The sequence below is a fragment of the Lissotriton helveticus genome, chromosome 10 (genome assembly GCF_964261635.1).
Source record: "Lissotriton helveticus chromosome 10, aLisHel1.1, whole genome shotgun sequence".
NCBI classification, from domain to species: Eukaryota; Metazoa; Chordata; class Amphibia; order Caudata; family Salamandridae; genus Lissotriton; species Lissotriton helveticus.
In genome coordinates this window covers 234,787,553-234,813,993 of record NC_136071.1, presented here as the reverse complement: position 1 = coordinate 234,813,993, position 26,441 = coordinate 234,787,553, and the positions used below count along the sequence as shown (strand labels likewise).

At 46.2% G+C, this 26,441-nt stretch overlaps 1 protein-coding gene across 6 annotated transcripts in view; it reads right to left on the bottom strand.

Moving 5' to 3' along the window:
• Positions 1–26,441, bottom strand: part of TOM1L2 (target of myb1 like 2 membrane trafficking protein) — a 501,785-nt gene that overhangs the window by 280,345 nt on the left and 194,999 nt on the right. For 3 of the 6 annotated variants that reach the window (XM_078665196.1, XM_078665198.1, XM_078665200.1), the window contains exon 6: positions 8,872–9,039. In XM_078665196.1, coding sequence (XP_078521322.1) covers positions 8,872–9,039 — 168 coding nt within the window. Of the gene's footprint in view, positions 1–8,871; positions 9,050–26,441 lie in introns of all 6 variants that reach the window. The other 3 variants (XM_078665195.1, XM_078665197.1, XM_078665199.1) reach the window with 1 other exon arrangement.

Genomic DNA, 26,441 nt, shown 5'->3' with positions numbered 1-26,441 from the left:
AGTTAAAGAGTGTTTAAGCCGCAATAGGCTCGCAAGCTCGATGCGCATGCGCATCGACAGGCGAGACCTAAAAAGGGTTGCAGGGACCTACCTGGGAACTATAGGCCCATAAGCCTAATAGACTCGAGTCAGAAACTAGCGGGGAAAGCTATTTTGGGGAGGATTTTACAATGGGTGGATGATAACCACATTTTGTCTGACATGCAAGCCGGGTTCCGCTCAGGAACCGGAACTATATAACAAGTGTTCAGGCTCATGGTATTGTACTGGAAGGTGGTGGAGCTAGGCAAAGGCAGTCTTTATTTGGCCTTTATAGACCTAAAGACTGCCTTTGACCTAGTTCCGAGGGAGGAACTCTGGAGGGTGTTGCACGGCCTAGGGATGCCCCCGTACATTCTAAACCTGCTTATTAAATTGCATAATGCCACCTATGCCCAGGTTAGATGGGGCTTAAACGGGGAAAAGACCGAAAAGATCAGGGTCGAGAGGGGAGTGCGGCAGGGCTGTGTTTTGGCTCCCACCCTATTTTCCCTTTATATCAACGGGGTGGTGGAGCACCTGCTCGGCGAACCAGCAGACGCCCCGACCCTGGGAGGCGTAAAAATTCCCACATTGCTGTTCGCCGATGACACCCTCCTCATTTCAAAAACCCCCCAAGGACTACAGAAACTCCTGAATCGCTTCCAGCACTTTTGCACTAGCAGAGGACTTGTCATTAATGTGGACAAGACCAAGTATTTAGTCATGCACCCCCCTCGCAAACTTGGCCGTCCCCCTGTTGGTAATTCAACCCCCCTTGAAAGAGTGGCAGAATTTGACTACCTGGGAATCCGCTTAAGTGATTCGATGAACTGGTCCGCCCACATCAACAAAATGATAATCAGCCACAAAAGGGTAGGGGGGGCTCTTCTCAAGGAGTACAGCAACTCAACCAAACATTGTGTTGCCCCACTAATCGACATCTATAAAGCCCGAGCTGTTTCCGCGTCACTTTACGGAGCTGAACTGTGGGGCCAAGGCAAATTGGACGCTCTGAGCAAGGCCGAGAACAAACTCATTAAAGATCTCCTTGCTATCCCGATGAGCACCCCGATAGTCCCGGTGCTAATGGATGTAGGCTGCAAAGCAATTGGGGATCAGGCTCGCCTTCGCCCTCTCCTGCTCTGGGCTCGTCTGTGGAGGGTTCCGGAGTTAAAACCCTATGCCGATGGATTAGCAGAGGTGATGTGCTCTGTTGGTTGGCGGAAGATCAAATGGCTCAGGGACATTAATCAACTCCTAAGGGATCTAGGTTTGGAATTCTGCTGGTCCAGCCACTCCGCCCCCCCAAAGGACTCTTTAAAAAAACTATATTGGGAATGGGTCTCCATGAAGCGCACCAGCAACCAGCAGCACTGCAACGCCACCGCAGCTTTTTTGCTAATAAAAGATGTTGTTGTCTTTGAGCCATACATGGACTTAATCACCATTGCTATGGACCGGTCCTTGTATATTAAATTCCGATTAGGAACTTTACCTCTTGCTGACCTTTGCTCCAGGTGGAATAAGTCACAGCCAGCATCACGTTATTGTGCCTTATGCTCTGATAAACCAGAGACTGTGCCTCATCTTTTATTCGAATGTCCGGACTATGGGCGCCCTAGATCACGATGGCTCAAACCAATTTGCAGAGAATTGGGTACCCGCCAGCACACGGTCGCCCTCCGGATTCTTTTAACCAATACAGCCCCCACCATTGTTTGTGCTGTTTCCAAGTTTTTAAAATGGGCTTGGTTGATTAGACTGAAAAGACTGTCCGCACCAATTTAATTCTGTCTTAGATAATTTATCCTATACAATTGTGTTTTTATCCCTTTTATTCCTAATGTACAGTCACATTTTCGATATGCTGTTTTACCTTTTTATCTTTTGTAATGCTTTTATGATATATGCATATCGAAATAAAGCAATCAATCAATCACTTAGCTAAGAAGGCAAGGCACAAAGCGGTATTTGCTAGCATTGATAAAATTAATAATATTGCTGGGATCACTGTTAACAAAATAGATGATATACTTAAAGTGTTTTGTGATTTTTATTCTAAACTATACACTGAAGATGCTGTGGGAGATTGCTCAGATCAGATTACTCAATTTATCGAATCAGTTTTGAATGATACTTTGTCTAGACATGAGAGCGAGAATGGACCTGCCAATTACTTGGGAGGAGATTGAGCTCTCTCTGATGTCCTTAGCCTCAGGAAAAGCTGCGGGCCCTGACGCTATTCCTTTAGAGTTTTTTAAGCATTTTCGGGGTATTTTAAAATCAGAATTAGTGGATTTATGTTTAAGAGCTCAACAAGGTACCGCCCCATAATCATGGCATGATTCTATAATAACTGTATTTCTTAAAAAGGGTAAACCTCCCCTGCTGCCTTCATCTTTTCGTCCCATATCACTTATAAACGCCGATCGTAAAAAAAAATCTAAAATCCTAGCCTCATGATTATCTAATATCATTTCTCCCCTAGTCTCTAAATATCAACATGGTTATATTCCAGCCCGAGACACAGCGGATCATATTCGACGGGTGATAGCGTTTCTGGATTGGTCCCAAGCAACTCGGTCTAATGTTGGACTCGTATTTTTAGATGCTGAAAAAGCTTTTGACCGGGTTGCTTGGGGCTATCTATGGGAAGTGTTATCCAGGAAGGCACTTGGGCTAGGTTTTATAAAAGCACTAAAAACAAGAATCAATGGTCAAATTTCCTCCTCTTTTCCAATTACCAGGGGCACCCGACAAGGATGTCCCTGCTCGCCTTTACTCTTTGCTTTTTATTTTGACCCTTTAATTAATCGCTTTATTTTGGAACAAAAAATTAAACCTATTTACCTGGCTAATACTAATTATCGTGCATTGGCCTATGCCGATGATATAGTGATAACTACCACCGATGTCCAGACAGCTCTTCCGGCAATTAATGATCTTGCTAAACAATTTGGATTATTCTCCGGTTATAAACTTAATTTGGAGAAAACTCAGATCTTTTGCTCGGGGGATAATCCACCTTTGAATATTTCCACTACTTCAGAGGTTACATATTTGGGAATTAAGATTTCCTTGCCTATAGAGAAAATTCCGGAACGTAATATAAATCCTGTAATAGCGCAAATTAATACCACGTTACAGCGCTTAGATCATTTACACCTATCACTGTATGGCAGACTTAATATCCTAAAAATGCTGATATTACCAAAAGTATTGTATATGTATCGCACTATACCGCTAGAATTTCACTCTTTCTTTTAAAAATTTGGAAAGGACTACTTCCCGGTTTTTGTGGGGCTATAAACGTCATCGTAAAGCCCTTAAGAAAATGATACTCAGCAACGAATGTGGCGGCTGGAATGACCTTACTTTTTATTTTATTATTTAGCTGCTGCATTACAATTTATAAGTCCTCTTATAATGGGAGCTAGAGTAAATGTACCGATTTTTCAAACCCCATCGATATATGTAATGACTATGGGTGAGAAAGTGAAGGGTAGTTTTCTTAAGGTTGTCGAGCCCAGTTACCATAAAAAAACCAAGTATAAGACATTGAAGGCAGCCTTTGGAGTCTGGCAAAAAGTTCAAAAGCATTTAGCTCTATCCAAATTAAATTTTTACACTCCTTTAACATCGCCAGGTCTTCTATCATCTATTTTCTGTGACTTAACGATGTATAGTTGGGAGCAGAAAGGATTGCGATATTTGGGAGATTTATTTGTCAATGGTCAAATTACTTCATTTCAGGAATTAGAGAAAAAAATTTCTTTGGCAAGAAATTATTTTTTTAAATTTCTTCAACTTCGCAGTTTTTTACAGAGTTATCTATCTACCACCTCAGTTAGATTGATGGGAAAAATTCCATTATTAGAACTTTTGCAGACAAAGCCTCGTATAGGAACTCTTTATCTAAGTTTGATTCAAGAATGTAGGGATGATCTGGGACAATGTCAGTCGAAATGGGCTAATAAATTAGGCATCCCTGATATTGATATTTTACTTTCTATTAAATTTGCCTCAGACTGTTTGATTACAGAGATGACGAAATCTCAGCATTTTATGTGTATTCATAATCTTTATTATACTCCAATCAAAGTTGCTAAGTGGAGTACGACTACTGGAACGAATTGTAGTCGCTGTGGGTTATTCGCAGCTGATGAATTGCATATGTTTTTCTCCTGCCCCAAACTTAGGGCGTTTTTTCAACAAATTGAAAGTTTTCTTTCTGTTGTTCTTAAATGTGAGATTTCTGTAACTATCGAATTGGTGTTATTGGGTATTGAGCATACCCCTTCTAGATCAAAGCCAATATCTTATTTCTTATTTATATGTATGGCGGCAGCCAGGTCCTGTATTACTAAGGAATGGATTAGTCCAGATCCTCCTTCATTTTTTACTTGGCGTGAAAAATTATTGTTTATGTAAAATATCGAGTCTGCTATTTATAAGTCAAAGGGGGTTAAAAGAAGAGTTTTGGGGGAGAAAATTTGGGCACCTATTGCCGATTTGATTTAAGTATATTTTGTATATTGTTTGTACTTAATGTGGATATCTTTTCATTTACGTGTTTTTTTTTTTACTGCTGTATTTCCTTGAAGAAAAACAATACATTTAAAAAATAAAAAAAAATGAACGCTGCATGGGCTTCCAGAGATTGGTTTTGAACTAGTTCTCTTTTCTTGCGAATCAATCTCAACTGGTCAAAACTGGATGTCTTCTTGCAACTCCCCAATCAAGAAAAAACTGGTGCCATGCAGCGAAGCTTCACTTCAGCAACCACCCCTTCTGAAAGGCATGCCCCCGAGTTCAGTCGGCAAGGGTAAGAGTGTCTCCTTCCATAAGTATTCATGACACTCAACTCTATCTGAAAACCTCATTGCTTCATGACATTCTCACTCTGCACCCCATGCTCAAACTTAAGACTGAATGACAGACAACCTCCAGAAACTAAACCGCATTAAGATTGAGTCGACACGTTTTGCCCCAAAAATCAAATACAAATGTGATCTGGTTCTGCTCAGTGGGACAAAAAAACACTTTCTCACAAGCTCTGTCACCCATTGTGAACTTTACTTGGTTTTCCATTGAATTCCTCTTTCACAGTCATTCCACACAAACAGAAACACCAAGCTGACAACTTCCAACTACTTGACTTCAAAAAGATGAAGATGTTGTTGTCAGTCTGCCACCTAAGAACTGTAGACCACAACTTAAAAATATCAGGCTAACACTTTGGCAATGCCCGTCTTGATCTTCATCCCATTCCTCACACAACCCTCTTAAAGTCATCCTACATTCTACCCCTAGACTGATTACATTCACAAGGAAATCGGACCACATTACACCCATCCTATTCCAATTAAGGCTACAATAACATTCAAACGAGAACTATCACCTACAAACACTTCACTTTAAGACACCTCTCCAGTCTTCCTTCCATTACCTGGCAGACAATGAGTCAGAAGACAGAACACCCTTCATTTGGAAAGACTGTGTTTGAAAACAACTTGTGCAACATCAGTCTTTTTGCAGAGGTGCCTATTCCTTCTTGTACTTGCTAACATTGGACTTGAGGACCAAATCCTCGTTGCTATCCTTCTGTCGTTGCTAACTTTCTGTCAATATCTGAAGGCTCATATTTTCAGACTTAATTTTGGCCAGGAGTATTGAAAACCATTTCTCTACCACACATCCATTTTCTATTGCTTCCATTAAATTAATGCATTGTCTGTGTAATTAACGTGCTTCTTCTTAAGAGCTGCATTATGTGTTGAAATATAAAGCACCCATATACCATGTCAGTGTCTAAGCACTATATAAAATTATTAAACAAGTGAAACAAAAATGCCCTGATTTACCCTATGTTACTATGAGTAGCAATCTTAACACATTAATGCCCCGTACATGTGCATTTGTTACGTTGGCGGGTGCTGTTAAGTCTTTCTGTGCCACCAAAGTAAATGTAAAATGATACTCCTACGTCTATGTTTTAGACACGCCGCAGTTTAGATTTTGGCAGTTTGGCGACCCTACAAGATTCATCTATTGTCCCCCCATGCCAAATCTATGGTTCTTCTTGCCAAATATACAAAATAGTTGGAGACCATTTACTGCCTCTTCGCCCCCTCTGCAACCCGACCAATCTAAAATCATCTGACGAAAAAAATAACTGCTAATGACATGCATCAAAACAGCGTACAGCCATACATAACTCTATGGCTCCACCAAGCATACACTAACCAGACTGCGCCAACCAGTCACCGCAGGGTAGTGGCCACCCTTGCCACTGACCACTTCAGCCTAATATACCTGCTCTAGGAGAAGACTTAACCCCAGCCAGAAATCAGGAGCCTCATAACCATAGACAGGCCAACCAACTGGCTTCTGACCCTTCCTGTGGGAAGGTAGTGTGCAACTGTCTGGTTCATGCATAACCCTGAAGGAAGAGGAACAGGGAAAGAAGGTGAAGCCTCACATTACAGCCTCTGAGCCTGCTAAATCCAACAGTAGGCGCATGAATTTCATACCACAGAACGGGTAAGACTGCCATCTTACATGGAGGCCTGTCAGAGCGAGCCACATCATGTATGCCAGGACCATTTAGGCCAGGATGTTCAGAAGGGCTTCTCATCCTGCAGTAATGCTCCTCAGGTTCTATGACAGCAATGAAGCACCACATATAACCATGCTCAAGCACTTTAACCAACTGCACCCATGACTGTCTGCTGAATAATATTACATCAAACAAGTGTTCTGAATGCTCAAATTGAGGTGGTTACTAGCAGACTTGTAAAACATGGTGATACACTAATTATCTGTATCAAGAAAATAATCTGACAAAAGATTCCCCTTTACAAGGCCTGGCTACACAGCGCAGCTGTTGACAGACAACTATGAGAGTCTTTGGCTCTGCCCACATTTTGGGAGGCAGAAGTACACGTTTTGATTAGGCAGACATTATGTGCTTCCACACAAAAAAAGTGCTTTCCCTCCGCGCAGCTTTGATCATTCTATTTATCCACCTGCCTAAGCTTGAACTTTCAGGTGTACGCATGCCACTGGAATGCTATAAAAGATAACTAGATTATTTATGTTGTTATTCTCTGGCAGCAGCACAGATGGGGGAGGGGTGCAGTTGTTAACTTACATGGATTTGTAGGTCTGCCTTTACAGTACAATTGTCACCTGACCTAACCTAACCTACATCAATATTATTCTACAGTTATTTGCTCCCACACTAATACATAACATACCCACGCTACTTACTTGTAATGCTTCACATTAATGCACAACGTTCCTTTAAAGTCAAACCTATTGGCATTGCCAATACTTGTTTGACAAGTCCGCAGAAGGAACACTTAAAATGTGAAACCTGTAAGCCCCATTAAAAAAACCTTTAAAAAAAACACCTTGTCTTTGGAAAGTACTATTTGGAAAAGTGGCTGTGTAATTGTTTTGCCAACAAATAATAACGATAGCTGAAAGCACAACTACCACTGTAAATGATGTGTTTCTGATCTAGCACAAGGAATATTTTGTGAAACCCATAAAAACCCAGAGTTCGATGGGAATCTGTTCCATCAGGCTGCCGATGGATTGGTTTCAGATAATGAAAGATCATAACCCTATTGCCATAGTCTTATGGGGTCCCTGAACAATTCATGCTTTATTTAAGAAAACAATCAAAAGTCTTAAGTTCACAATGTAATTCCTGCAACTCCTCTTATGGCAGTCAAGACTACTATAATAACATGCATCCGAGTACCACTAACAAATGCAAGTCTCATATTTCATTGTGCGGCTAGGCTTCGTCACAATCCCAGTAAAGGACGGTGCAGGGTCTAAGAGGATTTCTTTCTTGTGTTAACCATGCACCTCTATCAAATGTCTGCAGTCAATATAACTATGCTGGAATTGATACTAAGTCACCATTAAGTAGTCACACCTCAAAAGCTAAAGAGGTCACCTGTGAACCGTAGACTAGAGGAAGAGAGTGATGATAGTGACAGGACGAAGAACACTAAACCTAGATCACGTTGATTTGGGAACATTCCATTACACAGAGCCTCTCGGAGTGGTTACATAGTGCTGCATTTTGAAGTTCTGCAGATACTGACTTATGTTAACAATTTCATGAGAGGTAAAGACATTGTTAAATTATGAGCAAATGGTGCATCGCTACTTCCTGGGCCAATGAATAATTGAAAGGAACAGACAGGAACCATTGACAGTCTGGTGCATGTAATGATGAAAAAATAAGTTGATCTCCTCTATCTGGTTAGAGGCCAGCTTTAGGCTGAAGAAGTGAAGCCACAAATTCCAGAAAAGTACTTAGAAAAAGTCCAAGCTGTATCATGCGAAAATTAAGTCTAGTTAGATACCTTTTCATGCCAGTCTTACATTACTCATCAGCGACCTCCACATTTTACAAATGCAAATGTATTAACCATGTTTTTTTAGTTTCAATGAAATATTTACACTTTACAATCAAGTCTTGACTATAAAGAAAGCAACATCATACTGTGCATTTTTGTAATGAAACTACAATTAGCAATGTGTTTGCCATCAACTGCAAAACTGCGTTTTCATGTGAGGACTACTAATTTTGAGTGGGGAAGCTATTTTTGGATCAATGTACACTTCCAGAAGAATATATAGAGAAAAGAATGACGCATATATGATTTGTACAAATATTTCATAAAATATTAAACTCAAAACAATACAACTGCTAATTTAAGGGTTGACTGTGTACAACTTCTTATGTTATGATATGTTAAAATAATTTTATAATGCGCACAGGTACTCAAAAAGGGTTACTGTAAACTGCTATCAGAAAACGCTTACCTGTTCAGGGCTGGCTGTTATTGGACCCCCTCCAGACAAGGGAGGGGCCTGGGGTGGAGTGTAGGGTAATGCGGATGGTGACGAGGAGGATGAAAACGAGTTGGTGTTCTTTTTCTGTTGTGGCTGCGGCTTGTGCATGGTTGCTGCTGGATCTACTTCTGGGACACTCTGCCACACCAACAGGGACAAAAAGCACAAGAGCAGAAATATATAGATACCCTTTCAGCTTTTTCAAAGTTTAAACACCAAACACTAGAGTTCTATGCTGTTAAGTCATTCAAGCCACACCTAGTTAATGGGCAACTATACAGGACAGCATTGCTAAGTGTCTGCAACATGGATTACAACAAAAAAGCTGGGCCCTAATGTCCTTCCATGTAAGTTAGGAAAGGAGCTGGCTGCTAGAGAGGGATACTTCTGGAGGTGGGCCCTTTAAAAGACTTTGCATATCAGCCTTCCATAAGGAACCCTTCTCCTGATAAGGTTACCTTCAGTGCTTGGAAACAAAGCTTGCATTTGGGTCCTATAAAACCTCTTGCCCATAAATGAGATCATGCTGTCAAACTTAAATTCAAGCTAACTCCAGTAAACCCAACATAATTGCTAGTATAGTCCGTAGTAGCTAGAACTTCCAAATAGCATCTTAGTAGGTCATACAGGAGAGGTGATATGGTGGCTGAGATCTTTACTGGAGTTGTATATGATTTGTTTTTGGTTCCATTTCATATGTGACGTTTATTCGCAATATAAAGATTAAAAAACACAAACAGAACTTCTACTAAAGACAACATGCACATTCCCCATCAATGAAATTAAGCGACATATTTTGCTGTATCATTGTCTAATAAAGCAATACTCTAAAGCAGAGTCCTAAAAAGGATTCTTGGTAGCAGCAAATGTCAATATCGCCAACCAAGAGGAAAAAAAGGTTCTTGGTATGGTACAGAGGGCATCAGGGCTCCATTCTAGCATATGAGGCACTTCCAAGCAGGATGTCACCTTGATCCTTTTTTAGGATTCGCCTAGCGACGCAACGCATGCGCTGCTCGCTTGGCGAGATCTATTGTCGTCGGTTTTTCGGCGGAAGGGGGACAGGAGATGTGCACACGTACAGACAGGCGATGTGCACGCGTACGGCTCGCGTTGTTTGAGCACAACGCACGCATGGCGCCCTTTCACTTTCCTAGTTTGGATCTGATCAGAAATGCGCATGGGCATAGAGAAGCCACCTTGGGCACAGAGAAGCCACCTCGTGGCTGCGTTGTCGCTGCGTGCTCCTTAGAGCCGGCTGAGCGGAATATTGCTGCGTTATAAAGGATTATACAAAAAGCTGTCAAGAGGGTGCTGGAACGGGCACCAACCACCATGGGATTTTCGATGGGCTCTGAATGTCAGGGGCTGGCTGCAGCGTGTGCAGTTTATAACAATCTATGCTAGTTCCTCAGCATGTTGCTGCACTCACTTGGGAGTGTGAATGACGCAAGTTTCACTTTGGCACTTTCTCGTTGTGATACCTGTATTGCGTTGGTGGCACACCAAGTCCTGTCCTAGGCTGCGCATGAAGTGTGCTGGGCCAAGCGCAAGTGAGCTGTCTTTTGGAATTGAACTAGGAAAACTTAGACCTGTGGCCAGGAGGAGTTATAAATAGCAGTACGTACCATGCCTAAAACATGCGATTGATTTTTGTTCACGCTTTAGTTCTGCAGCTGTTGCATGTTTTTTACAGCTTGTTTGAAGCACCAGTGTAGACAGAGTGACTAGCAAAGACACCTTAGAGTGGAAGTGCACCTCTGGTTGCATATGCACGAATGTGACGTGAACAACTACATTTTGGAGGATGGGGCAAATCACTGTTCTGTGAGAAGTGAACAATTAAAGTATAAATTCGTTTAAGGCCTCTGAAAGGCATCCATTGTGAAATTTATAGCCTCATGGAGTTTTTTTCTGTCTGTTCTCTTGTAGGGTGAGGCTTGCACTACATCCTTTCTTCCCCAGCGTATGTGAGCATGGCACATTTTCAGGTCCATAAGAACTTTTTTGTGAATTCTCAGTTGTCCGAGTGGACAAATGTTGCTGAGTAGGAGCAAAGTTAAAACCCGCCTCATAGGGTTGTGGTTTTGTCTTTCTAAAGTCTGCATTTGATGTTATGTGGCCTGTCCCCAATTATCCTGACGGTTATAGCCCTAAAAGTCATGCTTCTGTAGTGTTGTTAAGTGGTTTATGGGGTCGCCGTTGCATAAGTTTCCCTAGTCTGTTGGTTGGTCACGCATTTCCTCTTGGTAGAAATACGCGAATTAAGCTTGTGATTGCTCAAGTTAAAATCTGCAGCCCTAACGTCAAACTGTTATTTTGACCTACCTCGACACCTGTTTTTGAAAGATGCTTTTCCTTTCCATCCGATCGTATGCACTTTTTTCTGTTTTTGGATTTGATGTCTTGCTTTGCGATGGTTGGGCCTGGCATTTCTAAATCCTGCAGACGCTGGGGGGGTTCAGTTGAATTTCTCTGTTTTATTTAATTCCCTCGTGCAATCTATATTAAAGAGTTTTATTTTTTATACAACAAAATGACCACAAATACAAGTATATGGAAAAGTATATTCGGTAATTCCAAAGTCCAGCGTAATAAAACCCACAGCTCAAGAATAAAGCAAACTATAACCTAACATTTTTCCCTTCGGGTTCCATCAAAACACAGACAACCACACACACTCCCTCTCTTAAATAAACCCTATAGTGGCCTTACATTTTCTGTCCCCTTCTATATCTTATTCCCCAATGGTAATCCTATTTTAAAGCTACTTCCTTCCCTATCTGCCCACAGCCGCCTCTACTGAGCTGTACTGTCTTCCATCCAACGTTTTCATAATTTCTAACTACTTCAGAACATGCCCTAACAGCAGTAAGGTTTACCCCTAATAACTCAGACCTGTTCCATCAAAAAAGTCTGCAAATTTAGTCAGACGTAACTTAACCAAAAAACCCAAGCCTTAACCCCACAGTAGCAGACAAATAATATTAGGCAGATGTTGGGGACTGTAATAAAAGACTAAAGCTTCCAGGTGTACAGGATTTCCCAAAAAGAGGGTGTCCTGCATGCGGGGGCCCCAGCTCTATTTCCCACTAAGCCCCCCCTACAGCCCCTAACCTAATCCCTTCCCCAGTTGCACAGTGGACCGTGCCACCAGCCCAAAAAACTGGGTAGTGAAGATTTTACCTAAGCTACACTTCACCAAGCAATGCATGTTATCTCTCATTCAGCCTAATGGTGAAATGTTAAGTCATATATATGAAGTGCTTAGAGGTATCTCGCTAGATAGCTTATCCATAGTATATATGGACGTAGAGCAGGAACGTTGATTGCTGTATATCGTGCCTTGGTGGGAACCTGCTAGGGTGCATGTTGATGCTTTTGACATACTCTTTGATGGGCCTCTCTATTCACTGGAAGAGGGTAGCCATCTCCTCCTCTGGTGTCTGATCATTTGATTTTGTGCTCACTTCGCTTATTTCACCTACACAAAATAATGCAAACCCAAAGAGCACTTTACACGAACGTCTATATTCTCCTATGCCATTAGATTTCTCTCCTTAAGCAAACTTTGAACCTTAGTGAATATATCCCTGCATTTCCTGGCACCCAAAGAACTTGTATTACTTCTTACCTGAAGACCTATCTTACTGTTCTAATGCTCAGAGCATAAGTAAGCATCCATTGTCTCCTTCAATCAAAGTGGTAACCTGCCAGCCTCAAAGCAAGAGGGAGCTTTGAGAAGTTACAAGAAAAAACTGAGGAATTCTTCATTTGGGTATCAAAATTCTACTCGTGCATCCTCGGACATAATTATTATATGTATACTGAGGGGATGCCAAAAGAACATTATTCATCTCCACTCTCCCTTGAGGCCCACGTGCTGAAATGGAACTTTTTAAAATCATAATTATTTGAACGTTGATAGTGACTTGTCTTAAATGTTGTTCCTTCTCAAAGTTTGTGACGAGCTCTGTATTTCAAAAGGCCAGTTCTATCGACTGAAGAGGTCCTTCATTCCGTGTATTATATCATCTGTTACCTGGAAGCTCTAGGCTCTTAATCAGAATCCTCTGTATTGCAGCACCTTTCATGGAACAACGTACTTGCCAGTGCTTACTTGCTGGTACCAGTGCGTGTTTGCAACTGCCGAGAGGAAGGCCGAGCTTCACCCATGCCCTCTAATTAATACGGGCTTTGGTAGTGAGCTTCGCTGAAAATTTGCTTTAACTGGAGCTGTGAGAAGAGAAACAAGCATTTGCAATGCAATAGGTCTCGCATTTACGCGAATTTGAGCTATTGACATTGCAAATAATTAAGCCTTTTATTTTTGTTTTTGTTTTAATAACATAAATAAAAGGCAGTGTTATTTACAATGCCAATAGCTGAAACTCTCGTAACTGCGAGACCTATTGCATTGCAAATGCTTGTTTAAAAATGTCTGCGGAAAGCTGACGCTCGTGAGTAGGACTTTCCAATTGTGAAATACATGGCTCCATTCCCCCCTCTATTTTCGTTTCTTCTATAAGGTGAGAACAACTTGATGAATAATGAAATAAGAACACAGATCTAAGCAAACCTTTGTTTCAAAGAGACGGTGGCCATGCATTTTTTATAACATCTGCTACAGCCGCAGGAGAGTAGTCAGTCTTTTTAAAAGAGACTTGAAACGTAGCAGCGGTGTTTAGAATGTTTTCTAAAAATGTGATTCAATCAATACAGAAAAACAGGCAGTCACAAAAAACTTGCAAGTCCTGGTAAATTCATCCAAGTTCCACTAACCTTGTTTCTAGCCCCCGATTGTCAGACAGGTAAAAGTAACGTACCCATGCTTCGCGAGAGCCAAAGATATATGAAGTAGGTTTGCAAAGCGGCACAATAATTATTAAAGAGTAACAGAACATAGCAAAACTTAGATTGGCAAAACTCTGAGAAAGAAGGGTTTGGATGACTCTACACTGCAGGAATTCCTACGAATTTGAAATGCTTTTTGTTATGATGCACTAGCACCAATGTTTATTTAAAATTCCTTCATGTTAGGGAAGGATTTTTGCACTTTCTTCTGCTCACGGGAGCCCTAGCTGTTTCACAGGCCGAAGAAGAGCAGTCGACACCCCTTGTGAGCGTCTCTACGCATCTTTGAGGAAGTCTTCTTAAGGCATCTTCCAGGGAACAACCACATTAAAGCTTAGAACCAACAACTGGAATAACCCTGGACAGGCGCGTGATACATTACCCTGTCAGATTCTCCCTTCAAGATTAGATCTGTCAGCACTGACCACGTCACCAGAGAAATGACAACAAAAATGGCATACCTGCACATTTCTACAAAAACTCTGTATCCTAGATTAACATACAAGTGAAAAGGTTAAAACGGGGAAGTTACTTACCTTGTTAATCTGGAATATAAACCATTTTAGAGTTTAATGCAGCACAAGAAGTTCAACAATTCAATCTGTCCTAAACATTCAGGAACTCTCAAAACATTCCTGTAACTCCATTTTCCTCATTTACAAACCTATCAACGCAGTTAGCTCTCCTCTATCTCGTGCACGGTTAGAATATTTGGCAGGATCAGGGAGCTTCACTGTTTGCTCTGAGATATTCCAGAGAGAGCTGTAAACCAGATCAATCAGATGTGAGCTTGGGATATTAAAAGTACATTAGGTTTACAGGTATGTGATCTTGGGGGGGCATTCAGCAGCGAAGGCACCAGATGAAATTAATACAAAACAGCCTTCACCAAATGGACCACTGTAATGTGTTTACCTAAACACTGTTCTGGAATGAAAAGGCTGACACCTGGAGGTGTCCTTAGTTAAAAATATCTAAATTATAAATTAATAAAACAGGTTGTCCCAGAGGAAATAAATTTATATCAACAAGAGGAGATATATCCCACAGCCCAGGATGACGCCATCAAACAGGTCTATGTGGCGCTTATTAGGAGCGGTCACTGGACCCTAATATACAAAAGCAGGTAAAAGTGTGAGCAAACAGCCTTAGGCACTGAGTGATGTCCTTCAGGGCAAGAGAGACTGCAGGGGGAGAGGCTTCACTGCAAAGTAAATGACAAAGAACATAGGAAATCTTTGAGATAAAGTGGCGAATCTCTACAGCGTCAGCCAAAATACCTCTCCTGGCAGGTGACACTGCTGGAAGCATCTCCCTAGCTGCTGCTGTCCGATTGTTTTTTGCATGCATGGATCTCCAGCACAGTGCTCCGGCATTTATATGTGCCTCTTATGGTGGAAGACACCTGATGATTCTTTAAAGTGATAAACCGAAACCAGAAAGAAGGTGATGAAGTGAGGGTGATGCATGGTAAAGTGGAGTCCAAGACAGAGCTGAAGGGGAGGCAGTAAATGAGACGTGATGTGGATAGGGAAATCAGGCTGCTTCCCTAGTCGAATTACAGGATACCACTTTAGGCTCATTCATTATCAAGAGCCCTGAGATAGAGTGAATTACTGTGCCCTTGCCCTGGTGATGCCAGGCCAAGAACTAAATGGAGAATGTCTGTGAAAAGTGCCCAGGAAGTTAAACAAAAGAAAAAGGAAATTATTTAAGTGCCCTGGCATTACAAAACTAAACAAAGGCAAGCCATGGGGCTACCAGTCCATAGGAGACTGTTCGCAATCTACAACTGGTGGGGCTTAACAGGATTGGCAGACTGCCAATAATTAGAGGGGCAACAGATGGATAACTTCAATACAAGAGTAGTCGCTTACGAAGGAGTACAATCAGCTCTGACTATAAAATTAAAGAGGTATATGATAGAGGGGTCTAACTGAAGGTGCCACAGGAAAACAAATTACTTCTACTCTCCGTTCTCAGTACGAATAACTAGAGAATTGTGCGTGATGGCTTCAACTTATGATTCTGAACTTGCTTTAGAGCTTGAAGGCCGAGGACCTCTGGGAACTTGCGACCCTATGGATGCCAAAATTAATCAATTAAATTTAAACAATGACTGCCTATATGTTTCAGACTCAAAAGGCCACCTGGGATCGCCGACTCAGAGGAGAGGTGCCTTATGATATTACATGTTTTTAACAAAGAAGGATAGACACTTATCCTGGCGTCTGTAAATGTATAGGTATTTTCCCAAGTGCTATGTTGAACAAGGTGAAGCAGAGCTTCTTAGTGGAAGGGCTGTAAGCTCCAGTCTAGGAACCTAACGAGTTGTTGGAACAGCCTGGAATAACTACTCTAGGATGTTGAGAGAGCAGAAAAACTCTTGGCCACTACACCACAGATTGAGAGAGGAGGGAAGAGTACTTCACTGTTTGCAAACATATTTTATTTATTTATTTATATCATTTATAGAGCGCACTGCAACCCTACGGGCATCCTGGCGCTTTGGAGAAGGTGCGACTAAGAGAAAATGATCAGCAAGGGGCAAGATAGGGGAAAGATATGTTGCTCCTAGGGTGGTTATACTTTAGGGAAGAGCCAGGTCTTGACCTTTTTGCGGAAAGGCAACAGTTCACTGGTTTTCCTGATCGCAATTGGAAGGCTATTCCAGAGGTGAGCTGCAGCTATACTAAATGCTCTGCCACCCTGGGTTACTTTCCTGATTCTGGGTATCCTGATAAGGTTAGTGGATGAGGAGCGAAGGGTCCGTGTGGGCTCATACCATTGGAATTTGTTTTGTAGTGGTTTAGGACCCAGACCATGTACTGCTTTGAAAACAGTACATAGAGATTTAAAGAGGATCCTCTGAGGCACGGGCAACCAGTGTAACTCGGCCAGTGCTAGAGTGGTGGAGGATCGGCGGGCTCGAGAGAGTGCCATTTTCTATCTACAGTTCACTCACACCCTTGAGGGAAACAAAGAAAAGCAGTACTGGAATGTGGCTACACGAACCAATGACTGTACTTCAACTAGGCCTCATTAGTAGTCAAATCAGGAACAATTGTGTTGGTATGGGGAGAATTGGAATACCTAATCCCTCCCCAACCACTCTATCAACAAGTTATCTTTGGTAAAGCTCTTTCTGGTTGAGACTAACTGCAGGTTGCTCTTCTTTTGAATATTCCCACAGGTGTTAGACTGGATCCATAAAATCTTCAGCAGTAGCCCTGTGTGCCCGCTCCACCTCAACTTCATTTTGCACCAGAAGTGACGTGCACGGTCTATATAAACTCCAATAATGCATGCAGACACAGTTGCTTTTATATTCGTCTTTGACTGCAGACGCAGAGCCCACATTAGAGTGGTTATGGCCAGCGTGGAGATACTAAAATGGGACCTTATTATATGAAGGCAGTCCAGTTGACAGAGAAGGTAGAATGAGAGACTCAGTGAAGAATCTGCGTTTCGACAGCCTCTACCAGAAAGAGATTTACCAAAGGTAAGTAACTTGTTTGTCTGATACAGAATTCTAATCCCAGGTTCCTCACCGTTTGGGTAGATCCCAAAGCATTATGTATCAGGTGGTGGGACTGTGAACTGACTTAAATGAAAAGTCCTGCAGGACCGAGCAGGCAAAGTGCCCATCTTGACATATCTGCCTCTCCAAACAGTAGTACTTTATAAATGTATGGCGGAACACCACCTGCCAAATGTCCAAGAAGGAGAACAATCTAGCGAGAGATGGTCCATTTCTGCACCACCTTGTCTTTCTTTCCTCCAGTGAATTCAATAAAGAGCTGATCGTCCACTCTCTGTTCTATGGTATGATTGATCGATTTAGAAGCACAAAGCTTGTTTAGGATCCATGCGGTGTAATCACTCAGCCTCCTTAGACGGGTGAGGTGGAGCGAAGAACGTTGGGAGAATGATAGTTTGCCCAACGTTAATATTGGGAGAGTGATGGTTTGCCCAATGTTAAAGTTGGGAGAGTGATGGTTTGCCCGACTTTTAAGGTGTTCACCACCTTTGGCAAAAAGGAGGCTTGAGGCCGAAGAACCAGATTGCCTGGGTAGAAAGTGGTGAAAAGGGAGTTAACAGAGAGGACTTGTAGCTCACTCATACTCTGTGCTGATGTTAAGGCAACCAGAAAGACAAGTCTTGAAGGTAAGCAATCTGAAAGGACAGCTGTGCACAGGTCAGCAAGGAGACCAAAGAAGAAATGTTAAAACTAAATTAAAGTCCTACGGGGACAACATAAATGGAGAAGGGGGAAAATATAAGCTGTAACCCCTTAAAAAAACACACATCACACCCAGTGATTGAAACAACGGAGGATAGTCTGGAAAAGTAAATAGCAATAAGAGCTGACAGGTACCCTTTAACGATGCCCAAAACAAAGCCTTCCTTGGCGAGAGGCAATGCAAACAACAAAACTGAGGACAGTGTGGCATGAAATGTGTCAACTTGTGCACCCGGGCACAAACCCTTCCCAAGGGCAGGCGTACACAGATTTGGAGACCCTAATACCAGAATAACATCTACAACCACAGGAGGGATATCACAAGCACTCAACTGCCGCTACAGAATTTCCATGCATGAAGGTGGGGGGTCAGGTACGGGTGCAGAACTCCGTCTCGCTGCTGTGACAAGAGATTCCACCAAAGGGGGAGCTTGATCAGAGTACAAATGCTCATGGCCCAAGGGACTTCATAACCAATCCGGAGCCACTAGGATGTCTTGGGCCTAGTTGTTCCTGATCTTCTTCAGAACTGAGGGCAGGACAGGTATTGTGGCGGGAAGGCATGCAAGAGTCTTGCGTTCCACTGTAGGAAAAACTCTGTGAAATAACTACTTTGGAAACTCCAATGTGCAGAATTGCTGACATTACGCGTTCTGGGCAGTCGTGAGGAGATTGAGCCAAGCTTCTTGCCACATGCTGCAGCAGCAGGATAATTCCCTGGCATTCCAGCCAGAGCCTGAGAGACAGAGTCCATGACCCCATCTTTCACAGCTTGTTAAAGTACCACATGGGGGCGTGGCCAAGATGGTGGCCTGATCAGACGTGTCTTGCGAGGCTCCCCGGCCCTGAACCCCAAATCGCCTTTTAATTGAATAATCTGTCCCTTGAAACCGTATATTTCACAGCCGGGGGCACAGCGCCTGGTCCCGGTGCCTCATCTGTGGAAATTTGGGCCGCGCTGACCCTCGGAGCCGAGAAGCATCCACGAGGAGCTCCTGCCAGCGTGCATCGGCAAAATGGCGGCCGCGGGCGCTCGTCACCCGGAGTGAGCCCTATGCCCTGCGGCCTGACACAACACGGTCGGAGGGACGGGCGCAGCCCCTGCCGCCCTCGGTGCAGTGGACGGACAACCGAGGACCGAGTAGCTGCCTTTCTGACGGAACTGGCGGTAGAGGGGCCAGTCCGCAGCAGTACGGGCTGCTGATCCACCCGAGCCCCCGGCTTGGGGCCTAGTCCTCACGAAGATCGGAGCGGGACAGCAGCCCCAGCACCCCGAATGACAGCGGGCCCTCTGGAGGAGCATCGGGTCCCCCGGTTGGTGGAGCAGCGGGTGCTCCCGTCAATTGAGCCCGCACGGAGGTGAGCGGAGCGTGGGGCGGCGGGGGCGGCAGACTGGGCCTCGGTCCCGGGAAGGCCACTGCCACTGTTTGGAGGCCTGGGGCTGGGAGAACCGAGCCGCCCCGGAGCCGGGCGGCCCTGCACACCACCAGCCTGAGGCTTACCCCGGAGACGGGGAAGGAGGTCATCAACTTGCTCGACCCTCGGACCGAGGGCTGGAACTTGAGGCCCCGGTTTTGGGCCTAGTGCGGAGGAGCACCGGCAGCCACTGACGGAACGCCACTCCCAGACCAGGGTAGCGACAGCACGGAAGCCTGCGGCCCCATAGGGGACACATCCCGCGACCACTGTTCACTCTAGGGTCCCCCGGGGGGGTGTCGGACCACACCGACGGCCTTCTGGGCCCAGCACCCGCCTCGGCAGACCAGCCGCGGGGCTCACAGATCCTAGCAGGGAGTCTCCACATCCCGCCCCTGCCCACGAGTACGCAGCGGACCCGGGCCGACACACTCCGGTTCCCAGCTTCCACGCCCAGTGGGCTCCTCGAAGAGACTACTGCCTTGGATATAACGTATTCTTGGACGCCGAGACAGAACAGCGGGCCTCCCGCGTCCTCTTCCCGTCGTCGCGTTTGCCCCCCACCCTTAGGTGCATAACGGACCCGGCCCAACACGAAGCGGCCCCCATCACTCCTAACCGGGCAGGAGCACGTGCCGACCCCAGTGGCTCACACGCAACGAGATTCAGGACCCTACACCGGACCCACAGGCCTAGCGAGTGCCATCCCTAACATCGCCCTCCTAGAATACCAAGCCTGGTCACTCAACGATTCCATACGCCGGCGACATGGCGCACACGGGACGCAAAGGATCCCGCAATATCGTTGACTTACTTGACAAAAACGCTCCAAAAGGGGAGAAAGCCCAAGTGACGACATCCCCGAAGACACCCGCCAGCCCCCAGGGCCAGGAAGACGAGACTGCTCCCATCACCAAAACCTACCTGGCTTCCCTCTTTAACACCCTGAGGGACGACTTCCAGGCCCTGAAACAGGAACTAGCAGGAGAGCAACGGGAGATGCGTCGAGATCTAGACGGCCTGGGGGAGCGCGTGGCGGCGGTGGAGGAAGCGGACCAAACCTGCAGCATGGAGGTAGAGCGGCTACAACAGGAGATCCTCCGTCTTCAAGACCAGCAAGTGGACCTGTAGGCACACTCAGAAGATCTTAAGAACCGCTCTCGGAGGAACAACATACGGGTCCGGGGAGTCCCGTTGAAATCCGAGGGGAACAGCGTGGTCGAATACCTGCAGGAGCTATTCCGGGAGATCCTGGGAGAATCCGAAGAGTTTGACATACGTATTGACCGTGCACACAGAGTCGGTCTGGCGCGAAGAGCACTGGCCCCCCCTCCGGACATACTGTCTTTCCTCCCCGATTTCTCTCTGAAGGAACGTATTTTGAGAGAGGCCCGACCGAAACAACCAATTCACTTCCGGGGTGATCCACTAGCCCTCTTTCAGGACCTCTCGGCCATTACCCTGCAGAAACGTAAATCCTTTCGGATAGCAATGAACTTTTTGAGAGACAATGGGATACCATATTCCTGGGGTCACCCGTTTCGCCTCATTTTCAAATGGAAAGGATCACTACACCAACTCAAGTCTCTCCGCGACACATGTGCACTATTGGACATTGACATGCCAAAGGAGGCAGGGTCTAGAGAGGCATCCCCGAGCAGATCGCAGGATGGACCCATGCGACGCCCCGGAGATGGATGGCAGACTGTGAGGCGGAGACGATCCCCCAGATCTCTCCCGAGACCTGACCCTATCACACCTGCTCAGGAACGGGAGGCAGCAGTACAAGAGGTGGCGGATAACACAGCTACTAAACTGTAAGACAATATTACCCAGGGGTATGCATTCACGCTATAGCCTTGCCTGGGGGGGAAGGGCTGGGGAGCCGCTGAGTCGGCCGCTGCCACGTTACCCTCCACAGTGACTTACTACGGACTTGCACTATGTGCCAGTAGGCCCGAGACTATGAGTAGTGTTTCTTCACGGGGATGTTATGGGGAGGGCGGGGGGAGGCCATGGGGGTTGGGGGGGACTTGGTTGGTGTTGGGGCAGTAGTTTGGGATCAGTTGGGTTGGGGGGAGCGGTTGGCTTGGGGAGAGGAATGGGTGGGTGAGTGGGTGGGTTGTCCAGTGCTCAGTTCTATACACAATGGTCTTGGTCCGGGCCAAGCGCCCCGCGCCCCCTCGAGCGTACAAATTAGCCAGTTCGTGTCCCACAGACGTCATGCCACCTACCACCCTTAAGGTTTTAACGCTGAACGTACGGGGTCTCAACAGTCCTGTTAAGCGGCGTGCCATTTTGTCCCTACTAGAGAACACCCAGGCAGACATCTGTCTCCTACAAGAAACCCATTTGGTGGCACGCGACTGTTATAGACTCCGATCTCGAAAATTCCCAACTCAGCTCTTTTCCTCCGGCCCCAACAAGACCGGTGGAGTAGCAATTTTGGTGGCACAGACATTTAGAGGTAAGGTCCTACACAAATGTGCTGAACAGAGAGGGAGACTGTTAGCGTACCGCTTTGCTCTGGGAGGCTTGCTATTCACAATCGGGTCCCTTTATAGTCCCAATGACGGCCAGGAACGCTTCCTACACTCAGCCCTCACCGACATTACAGTTACACCGGACAGACACATCATACTGGGGGGGGACTTCAATATGGTGTTTGACACAGTTCTGGATAGGTCAGCACAACGTTCTCCCCAGACAGGAGCATTCTCCACCAACTGCACAGACCGATTATCTGCGCTGGACCTTCATGACCTTTGGCGCCGCACGCACCCAAATGACAGAGAATACTCTTATTACTCTAATGCACACAAGACTTACGCTAGATTAGATCACCTCTTGGTCTCTGGCCCAGTTTGCGCACTAGCCTCCTCAACAGAGATAGGGGTGCTTTCACTCTCGGACCATGCCCCAGTTACCACCACCCTCACTTTACCACCTACCTCAAATCCCCTCAGGGTCTGGCGTCTTCGTGACACTCTTCTACATAGAAAAGACGTAGTGAAACACATTCAGGACGCGATACAAGACTATCAGTCACACAATGCTAACGGAGACACGACGCGGGCGACGCAATGGGCAGCCATGAAAGCGGTGATTCGGGGAGAATTTATAGCCCTCGCCTCGGCAGAGAATAAAGACAGACAACACAAACGAGACAAACTTACACAGAGGGTGCGGGAGTTGGAGCGCATCCACCAGCGGACGGGGGCTCCTCGAATTTGGAAACAACTTAAAGCGGCCAGACACCTCCTGTCCGCCCTAGATATGGATCGGGCAGAATATGCGGCCCTACGGCTGCGACATGCCTATTACAAGGGAGGGGACAGGTGTGGCAGACTGTTGGCAAACAGGCTCCGTGTCCTGCGTCATCAACAGACGGTGAAAGAACTTTCCTCCCCTGATGGACCGGCAGTCACAGAGGACGCAGAGATCGCGGAAACGTTTCGAGATTTCTATGCCACTCTCTATGCCAGTGACAGTCTAGACGGCCAAGCGGCTACCGCCTATCTTGACTCGGTTGTGCCCCCCTCCTTGGCACCCTCACAGGCGGAATATCTCGACAGGGACATCCGCATTGAGGAAGTGATTTCGGCCATAGCTAAACTTAAGCCAGGAAAGGCCCCAGGGCCGGACGGCTTTACAGGCCTTTTCTACAGGACCTTCTGCACTATATTAGCTCCGATCTTCACCCGTCTTTTTAATACCTTCTCGGAGCCTGGTGCCATCCCCCAAGACCTTCTACAGGCGTCTCTCTCCAAAACCTGGGAAAGACAAAACCAAATGCGGTTCGTACAGGCCCATTTCGTTACTCAACGTCGACCTCAAATTATACACGAGCATTCTAGCAGCCCGACTGGGCCCCCACCTACCGGGCCTTATAGACCCGGACCAGGCTGGTTTCATACCGGACCGCCAAACAGTCGACCACACCAAGAGAGTTACACACCTTATAGAAAAAACTTCCCGAACCCCCGGAGAATGTATGCTGCTGGCGGTCGACGCAGAGAAGGCATTCGACCGAGTTCACTGGCCGTATCTAGAGATGGTCCTGAGGAAAATTGGCATCGGAGAGAAGTTCTGCACCTTCATCTTTAATTGCTACAAATTCCCTACGGAGGTGGTCCGAGTGAACGGCTATAGCTCCCGGAGCTTTGCCATAGAGAGGGGCACGAGACAGGGCTGCCCGCTGTCGCCTCTGCTCTTTGCCCTTTATATGGAGCTGCTTGCCCAGAGGATCCGCCAAAACATCGCGGCAACAGGGATAAAATTCGGTGGCTACACACACACCATTAGCCTCTACGCGGACGATGTCTTACTCACACTTGACAACCCGCGGACGGCCCTCCCCGCATGCATGGCAGAGCTAGATGCCTTTGCGGCGGTAGCCGGCTTCAAAATAAATACAGATAAATCGTTAGCCCTTGACCTCTCACTGAAACCTCCCACTAAGAAGTACCTACGGACCTCCTTTCCCCTGCAGTGGGCGCCAGTCGAAGTACCCTATCTAGGGATCCAGCTGACCTCCACACTCCCTGCTATGACAGCAGTCAATTATGCCACGCTCCAAAGGAAAGTACGTGACGAATTGTGCCAGTGGAAGAGTCTTCCCCTCTCGTGGCTGGGCAGATTTGCAGCGGTTAAAATGACCATTTTACCCCAAATCCTGTACCTTTTCCGAGCACTGCCGCTCCAGCCGCCCACGGGATGGCTCTGGCAAATGCAGACTGACCTTGCCCGCTTTATTTGGCAAGGCCGGAAGCCGAGAATGAGGAGGACTCTGACCACGCTAGCCCCTGAGGAAGGGGGGTTAGGAATACCAGACCTGCGCAAATATTTCCAGGCGGCACAACTACGCTATTTGGTCGAATGGAGCAGGTGGGAGTCTGAAAAACCCTGGTTATTCCAGGATCAAGCAGTGGCGGGTCGCCCACTTCAGGAAATCCCCTTCCTTAGCAAAGCGGCCCGACCGGCTAACGTCTACGCATCATTCGTCACACGGGTCCCGCTAAAAGCGGGGATGCCACTAACATTGTACACAAAATCACTACCCTTTCCCTCGCCGCTTACGCCCCAAGTCGACAACCCAGATTTCACTCCAGGTATGGCCAAAGGAGCTTACGCCCACTGGCGGTCGGCGGGATGTCGCTGCCTTTGCCACATCTACGGTCCTGATGGAGTGCTCCCCTTCCCCCTTTTCCGACAAGAATTCAAATTCCCCGAGACAGAACGCATGCGATACCTTCAAATTCGCCACTGGGCACTACAGCCACAGGTGAGGGAGACAGCCGATCAACACTTTCGGCCATACGAGAGATGGCTGCTGACTCACACTTCAGACACCAAACTCATATCTGACCTTTACAAATTCCTCCAACCACAACCATCCCACCTTTACAATCATGGCAGAGAACGTTGGGAGAGGGAGCTAGGCAGGACCCTGAGCCACAAAGAATGGGACCAAATCTCCTACAGAGCACGACACTCAGCATACCACTCCGGACTTACTGAGACCCTAACTAAAGTGACCACATACTGGTACTACACACCAGAACGGATAAGTGAGATGGACCGCAGTAAAGACAAGAACTGCTGGAGGGGATGTGGACACATAGGCACGCTATTGCACATTTATGGGACTGTCCCCTGATACAACCATACTGGACACAAGTGATTAATGATGTCGACGCACATTTTCACACCGAACTGCCCCGCTTCCCCGCCTACATCATACTAGGGCTCCCTAATCCACTGACCTACCCCCTGCGCTCACGAAGAGGACGCCAAATGGCTATCGCCCTAGGCTCGGCGATCCAAAATATCTTGATACACTGGCGCACTGCGACAGTCCCCTCCACTACAGGCTGGCTTCATCGGCTGTGGGGTGTGTTGGGGATGGAGAAGTTGTCCCTTACACTAGCCGGAGATAAAGATCAATTTGACGAGCTTTGGCAACCATTCCGCTCCTTACTGGTTACTGAATTCAGAGAACTTACATGCCCACGGTATCTTCGCCTATTACGGCTCACGAGACCGGAGGGAGAGGCCTAATATGAGGGAAACGGGGGGACTCTGAATCGAGACCAGACAAGACGACACTGGAAAAGACTGTCTCGAGCACTGGACAGGGAGGTGGAGGGAGGGGTGGAGGGAGTTGGGGGAGGGGAGTTTACACCTGGTTGGCACCGCGCATTATTCCCTGAAGGTCAACGCTGCCGCAGTTTAGATGGGTATTGGACTGTTATGCTGCCTTTATTATGCCCTCTCCTTACCCTTCTCATGTATATGATTGCTGTTGATGATGTAATGTATGCGCTGATTGACTTGTCTTCCAGGTGCGGATTTCAAATAAAAAGAGTTAAAACTAAAGTACCACATGGCTGTGGTGTTGTCTGTGAACAAGTAAACCAGTATCCCCTTAATGGATGGCAGGAAAACTTTCAAAGTCAAGCGGCGGCTTGAAGCTCCAATAGGTTGATGTGGAGTTGAGCTTCCACCGGACACAAAAGGCCTCTGATCTCCACCTCTCCCACCACTGTCTGCTCTAAGTGGGTTAGGGAGAGAGGCCTGCTGCTGACCCAATCACAGTCCAGCAGCCACAACTTCAGGCTTTTTGCCGTCTCCTCTACAATGTGGACCTGATCGGAGAGATCCTCCTAATACTATGCCCAATGGGACTTCACATCTCACTGCAGGAGCCCTCGAATGACATCTGGTGTGCCAGCCAAGCAGGATGCAGGAGCTCATCAGTCCCAGCAGCCTCAGATTCATCCTCACAGAAATCCAGGACAAACTTTCGGCTCATAGCCTGAATGCCAGGGTCTAGCCGCTCTGAAGGATAGGTAAGAATCTGCAACGTGTCCTGAGTGTCTCCGATGAAGGGAGGAGTGTCAGCGAAGTGGTGAGGATTGATTTCGATAGGTTGATAGTGTATCACAGCGATGTTAGGAGGTTAGCCGCAGTCTGGAGGTACGAAACAACTGCCTGGGACGAGCATGCATTGAGCAACCAGTTGACG